This window comes from Nematolebias whitei, chromosome 10 (assembly GCF_014905685.2).
Source record: "Nematolebias whitei isolate Nwh7 chromosome 10, NemWhi1, whole genome shotgun sequence".
NCBI classification, from domain to species: domain Eukaryota; kingdom Metazoa; phylum Chordata; class Actinopteri; order Cyprinodontiformes; family Rivulidae; genus Nematolebias; species Nematolebias whitei.
In genome coordinates, this window is record NC_056507.1 from 5,470,157 (window position 1) to 5,477,236 (window position 7,080).

General features: G+C 40.8%; 1 protein-coding gene across 1 annotated transcript in view; it reads right to left on the reverse strand.

Annotated features, from left to right (window-relative positions):
• Positions 1–888: 888 nt before the first annotated feature.
• pdia3 (protein disulfide isomerase family A, member 3) overlaps positions 889–7,080 on the reverse strand; it is a 10,049-nt gene continuing 3,857 nt past the window's right edge. The window contains exons 7-13 of the mRNA XM_037682545.1: positions 6,635–6,760; positions 6,283–6,465; positions 5,748–5,856; positions 3,448–3,576; positions 1,793–1,872; positions 1,501–1,558; positions 889–1,416 (exon numbers count right to left, since the gene is read on the reverse strand). Of these exons, the coding sequence (XP_037538473.1) occupies positions 1,312–1,416; positions 1,501–1,558; positions 1,793–1,872; positions 3,448–3,576; positions 5,748–5,856; positions 6,283–6,465; positions 6,635–6,760 (790 nt within the window). The 3' untranslated portion in view covers positions 889–1,311. The remainder of the gene's footprint in view (positions 1,417–1,500; positions 1,559–1,792; positions 1,873–3,447; positions 3,577–5,747; positions 5,857–6,282; positions 6,466–6,634; positions 6,761–7,080) is intronic.

Genomic DNA, 7,080 nt, shown 5'->3' on the forward strand with positions numbered 1-7,080 from the left:
GTAAATAATTTGAAAATTCACATTTAGACTTAAAAGCATAATAAAACACCGTTTCGTCAGCCATGTCATTTTCCTTCAAACATTTTGAGTGGCAAATAGATTTTATATGAAATATATCACAAATTTCGTTGTATTTAGGTGCAATGGCAATAAAGGTCCATTCGAAATGCACTGATTACTTCTAGTCAAAATAAAACTACTTAATTTACCTTAAAAAAAAATCTGAGTCAAAAACTTTCGACCCTGGGAATCACAAACCATTTGTTTAAAACCAACTTTTTTTCTTTATTAATTGTTGCTACCATGAAATCTAATCATGTAATTGCACTTGCACTTAAACCCAATTGAAAATGGCCCCGCTAATTCACTATAACACACACACACACACACACACACAAATACATCTGTACAGGAACTTTGCATTTTTTTATTCTTTATTTAAATTAGGACAATGCATATTAATCAACATGTCAGCAGTAAGCATCAATGTAACTATGCCGGAGTTAGCACAGTAGCATTGCCTTCCATTGATTACATTGACTTCCATTAATTTCTATAGCCTAACCCATCCTCAGTTCACCCCTTACTCCTACACCTTAACCCACCAACGGTACGTCTTACAGGATCCGGGCCCCACAAGGACCAGTTGCACCTCACAATGTAGTTTGTTGGAAATATGAGCCTTAAAGTACAAAGACAAAGCAAAGTCTAAAAATAAAAATTGTGACGATATTGAGCAGATGTTTGGTGTGGTAGTAGCTGAGACTGATCACAGGTACAAGGCAGCCAAGGTGGCAGGCGATGCTGGTTTAGCTGTAATATTTTTATCCGTCATGGCAGAATAACGCATCAGAAATGAGACGAACACATCATTTTGGTTTTGTGGGCCTTTTATTTATTTTTTATTTCATAGTTCTTCCAAATGTACAAAAACAAAAACCAGTTACAAACAACAAACAGTAGTTAGCCCCTGTGATGACAAAACCAAAGCAACAGACGGCTGGAAAACTGGCATCAAACCAAAGTGCATCAGCATGATGTGTAGACAGACCCGAGGAAATAGAAATCTCATTCAAAAGCGGTCCCTCGTCCCTAAAAATTTGGTACGGTTTGAAAATAAAATAAAAACATCGGGCAGACCCTGGCCACTACTTCTCCACAGTGATCCTGAGCGGCGGAGGGCCTATGGGATGGCCGCGTCTTGACTTCGGCTTCAGAGCATTTGTTCACTAAGAGTGGAATTAATTTAGTTCTTCGTCTTCCTCAAGCCCCCTCCTGTTGTGACGGATGCGGAGTTCCCGTTGGGCGCTTTTATAGCTCAGACTTGTCGCCGTCCTTCTTCTTTTTCTGAACCACCAACGGGTTGGTGGCCTCCTTCTTCAGGTAAGAGATGAAGTCGTTCACCTCCCGTCCTCCCTGCAACGTGAGCGGCGGGACATGAGAACCGGGACGCAGGTCGGAAACCAGTTTTGGTGAAGACAAACGAGAACTGAAACTCACCTCGTATTTCTTGGGGTTCGACTTGCGTCCAGCAGGGGAGAAGTAGATCGTAGGGAAACTGGAACAAAAGAGACGTAAATTCCTCTTGACACAATAAAACGTCAAAAATGACTTTTCCAAAACTTCCAGCTGAAGCAAAGAAAGTTTTCCAATAACAGCCAAACGCATCCTACAGCCTCAGCTAAGAGTGAAAATACATTTTATTAGATTTCTAAGATCTACAAACCCGTCGGTCGCTCAGGGAGGCCAGAAAAATTTTTAAAAAATCACAGCTAGTGACCCACGGACTCACCCGCTGACTTCATATGGAGATGGCACATCGTTGGCTGTGGCATCCATCTTGGCAATAACAACGTTTGGATCGTCGGCCAGCTGAGGAAGAAACAACTCGTTAGTGGAGAATTAAAAATAAATCTTCACATCACAACTTTTATCAGGTTCTTTTGGTTTGCACAAGGTAAACCAGTAAAATAATAAACAGGTGACATCAGTTTTTTTTTTTTTTTTTTTAAACAAGATTTTACACTTAAAGCTGAAATGATAGAAGACCTACATGTTTTTAATCACACCGTTATTTAACATAAGCTTTCGGACCACAGAAGACCACTTCAAGTATTTAGTGGTTTTAACGCGCTCATCAACGAGGACTCTGTGCAACAGGAATGTGATTGGTCCACGTTACTCATTGGTCTTTGTCCCTACACGACCCGCACTGTCAGATAAAAGGAATACTTCCGGGTCGCCGTTGATAGATTAAAGGAAAATGCACTGGAAATAAATTACTTCCAGCTTTAATTATAAATCGCCAATTATACCCTGTAAGCTGATTTAATACAACAAATATGATATTAATACAATATATTTATGACACAAACCATATTTATTATTATTTAAAATATCTCTTTCTATAAATTGATTCATTTTCCAAAACAATGTTATAATTTCGTTTATGAATAAGAACCGTCTTAATTTACTTAGAAAGGTACGTGCTCCATCTCCATGTTGTTAATTTACGCCACTCGTACTTCCGTTAAATCACTGACGTCATTGGTTAAAATGACGTGATTCATTTTTAAGGTGATGTAGCGCAGCTTCACCACTGAGCGGCGCTGTTTCCCCATGGAAATAACTCATTCTGCGTCTTGCAGGGTTTCCTCATTCAGCACCGGCTGGGGGGGTCAGGTCACGAGGCCGGTCACCATAACCCATTTTGCTGGGCGATTAATTGTCTCAGAAATTATTGCGATAAACGATAACATTGAAATTTGACAATAATTAGTAATTATTGTCAAATTTAAGAAGAAATGTTGATTTGTGCGTGGTACCGTTTTTCGACCACCGGATGGCAGTATAAGACAGTTTGGACCAAAAAGTAATCAATTTACAGAAAGATATTAATATGGTATGCTTCATAAATATATTTTATTAATATCAAATCAGCTTACATGATATAAATGAGCACATCTTTATAATTAAGGCTGGAAGTAATTATTTCCAGTACATTTTCCTTAATCTGGCATAATCTACAGCGATCCATGCGACCCAGAAGTATTCCTTTTAGCGCATGCACAAATGAGCTGACGGTACGGATCATGCAGTGACAGACTTATTACCCTTAAAGACTAAAGACCCACAATGCACTGCTCCAAGTACTTCTACTCTAGTGATAAACGTGACATGTTTGACCTGACTGCACCAACTGTTAGCGAAGTGTGGAGCAATCACAGCATTCCCCTGACGGCAAAAGCAAACTCGTCCTTATAACTGTTCTCTAGGGCACCAACAGCCCCAAGAGTTGTTTTGTTTGGTCCTGAAGTGTTCTCTTCAACATTTTAACTCATTTATAACAAACATTTCACTTCCTGCTTTTCTCATGTCAATGTGAAAAACAAAACTAAATGTTTGCAGATGTTTTATGAAGCGAGGGTCAAAGCTCCCGTTCCCTACCTTCTCTCCCAGCTCCACGTATTTTGGCTCCAGGCTCTTGCAGTGTCCGCACCACGGCGCGTAAAACTCGATGAGCACATCTTTGCTGTCGTCGTTGACGATGGAGTCAAAGTTCTCAGCCACCAAAACCTGAAGACAAAAACATCACAGCTTTCCTTCGGTCATCCGGGGACTCCAAGTGTTCATATCAACAGCAACACCTGGTTGGATCTCCTGGGCAGCTTTAACTACACTGAAGCAGAGATTTGTTTTATTTGTTTTAATTTAAAAACAGAATACTACACTCTTTATTTTGTACTCGAGATGTATAATGTCAAAAAAAAATAAAAAAAAAAAAAAAAAAAGTGGCAGAAGAGGTGGTGAAAATGGTTTAAAATTTCAGTGGCAGGTTAAAAATTTACCCCGCAAGTCCTTAAAGATTCAACGTGTACATCTTTACGAGGACCTGTGCAGCACAGAACTACCGTAATTTCCAGACTATAAGCTGCTAATTTTTTCCACACGCTCTGAACAACGAAGCTTACGGACTTACAGCTTTGACGGGCTAACGAGCTTCATGCCGCTTATACGTTAAGCCTGGCCACACCCGGGCGCTCGCATACTGTATTTTTCACCCTATAAGTCTCAGTTTTTTGCATAATTTACATGCCCTGCGACTCATACGCTGAAGCATCATTTATGGATTTTTTCCCATATTTATAAACAAAATTTTGGCTGAGATTTGACTGTTTTCATTAACTCTGACAGAAAATATTGAACACTACCATTTTCAGCCACTAGATGGCACTCAAGTAGTATGCCGTTGTATCATGTAATAGGTAAAAGTGCCTATTAATGAAACAATCGGCTTGCCATAGCCTGCCCCGTCGTCTGCCTGGAGCAACCGTCAAATCAGCTGCATTTTGCTGCGACGCCCCGAGAAATGAAGCCGATTTGACCACTGAAGTGCATTTATTAAGTTAAAGTTCAACAGACACACACCTTGGCTATAAAATCGAGCAAACAATTGTTTTATGTGGTTATCTTGTGAAATTTCTAAAAAAAAAAACACAAGCGAGTCGCCCTCTCAGTTCATGTTTCCGGAGGACTGCTTGTGAAAATGCAGCTGATTTGAAAGTGCATTTATTAAGGAAAAGTTAGACTGAGACACACCTTCAAGTATAATTTCGAGCAAATCGTCGTTTTTAAGTGTTAATCTTGTTAAAGTCCTCACGTGCACGCCCCCGCGGCTGCCATTTTGCAGCCAATCAATTTTTGACAACACCAGCCCACATTTTCAGGCTCCGCCCACATCTCCAAGTCGTCAACGGTGACGCATAGATGCGACGTATACGACGAAGCGACGCATTTATGGATTTTTTTCACTAAAAATACGGCAGCTAATACTCGTCTCTTGTGGGTGAGTCCTCATGACTCAATGAGACTACCTGTAAAAATAAAGATAAAAAACGATAATAAATCTGACCAATGAAATTACAGAACAGGTCGCAATTTAAAATAATTTCTCAGTTTCTCCCCCGTTCTCTCCTCCCCTCCCTACTGTGCCCCCAGGACTTAGTTTGTGCAGCATTGCACAGGTGGAAGGTGAAGATCAATCGATCAATGACTTCCTGGTAGGACAGTTTTTTCTTCTTCTTCTTCTTCTTCTTAAACCCCGAGTGTTACAGGCACTTCAAAAAGAAAAAGTTCACCGTCTATATCCGTGTATGTTAAGGTTAAAAAGTATTTGTTAAATATCTAATGCTACAACATGGACACCCATGGCTTATAGACGAGCGTGATCTTTATACGTAGAAATCTTTATTTAAATTTAGTGGGCGCGGTTTATATTCAGGTGCGCTCGATGTACTGGAAATTACGGTAATTCAACAGATTTTTTTTAACTTGAATTACAGATTTTGCTTTAGGTTTGATGAAATCTTAATGTTGTGGTTTTCTGTTCAGAAAGTTAAAGTGTGTTAAAGACCTTCTACACGTCAGTGGCTCTGCCTTTTGGTGTGGGGTCAAACCCGTCACTTCCATTGGCTTCACAGGTGTTGGCACAAGGAAATGTTCCCGTTTTTTAATTTCTACATCGCTTTACAACCTAGTGTTTTTATAATAACATTTTCTTTTATATATGTTATTCTCAATTTGTAAGTTTTATGATTGTCTACTATCATCACTGTTAAAATCAGGTCTCTTGTAAATGAGCCCCTGAGGCTCAATGGGATTAAACTGTAAAAATATATAGTTTGTGGACATGTAACAAAAATGTAAAGATTTGTTTTAAAACAGCAGTTTTAGGAAAGATTTCTCACCTTAACTGGTCCATCATTGTTCTCTGGGATTGCTTCTGATTTGAGGTAGCGCTTCAGCTTTCCATCGAAGTAATCTTGCAGGAAACGCTCGAGAGCTTTTCCATCTCGGCTGTCGGGACAACGCAGAACAAATCAGCAGAGCTGGAAAGTGGAAAAAAAACTGCGGCTCCGCGTCTGCACTTGAGCTGGAAGTCATTAATCTAAACTTAGTCATTTGTACTTTTAAACTCTTAAAAAAAGGTCCGTCAGTGAATGAGAGGAACTTGAACAATTAGTTTTAAATTTCTAAAAACTTCATAAGAACGAGCAAATAAAGTGTCACTGGGAACCTTCAGAGCATGTGACGTTCGCTGAATAAATGAAGAAAATAAAAAAAAACTTCACAAGTTAAATTTTAAAGCCGTCCAAAATCCATAAAAAAAGGCCAGTTTTACAAGTTAAAACACCTCAAATAATCAACAAGTATTACTAAAATACATTTGAATGCTCGGTTTGTGTTTAAAATGAGACGCTGCGTCTGCGCAGCAGGACTTACGAGAACTCCTCGCTCATGACGTATTTGTCTCCCTTGGCGGAGCGGATGGCCACGAGAGGCAGCTCCCCCGAGCTGCCGTCCAGGCCGAACTCAGACACTTCGTGGTTGAACTGGTTCTTGTTGGCGACGGCAAAGTTCAGCTTCTTTCCCTGATCCAGGAAGCTTTTGGCAACCTTCATCACCCTGCAAGACGTTTAGTAACGTCATTACTTTGTTCAAGTCATGCACTTGGAGTTCAACGAAAGACGGTTATTTAAACGTTTTTTAAGAGACCGTGGTTTTAACAGGTGAGGGTCAAGATAAAGCCGAGAGTGAACCGTTGCTGCAGGAAGGTTTCTGAGCAAACACCAACCTGTTCCTCCAGTAGTTGGAGCCTTTGGGGTTTTTCTCGTAGTCCACATCGTAATAAGCCACCAGCAGGTCTTTCCCTCTCAGCTGGTCTTTGTTGTCGTCCGTCATGTGGGGACAGATCCCGAAGCTTCGAGGAGTTAAATGAGATCAGGTTAATTACAAACAGTTTTTAACTGAACAGCTAAAATGTGTCGGAGCTCAGTCTGTAGAGAAACCTGCAGCGCAGCCAAACAAAACACCGTCCGGTTCATTTAAACCAAGCCCGTTAAACTGAAGACCAAGAACACACAAAAAAACTTGATGAAAACTAAAAACTGTTGTAACGGACTATAAGCCACCCCCCCCCCCCCCCCCCCCCCGCCCTCGCCCCTCCTGTCCGCCCCTCGCCCCCCACCCCCTCCTCTCCCCACCCCACCCCCCCCGCCGCCACACACGAAAAACACAGCA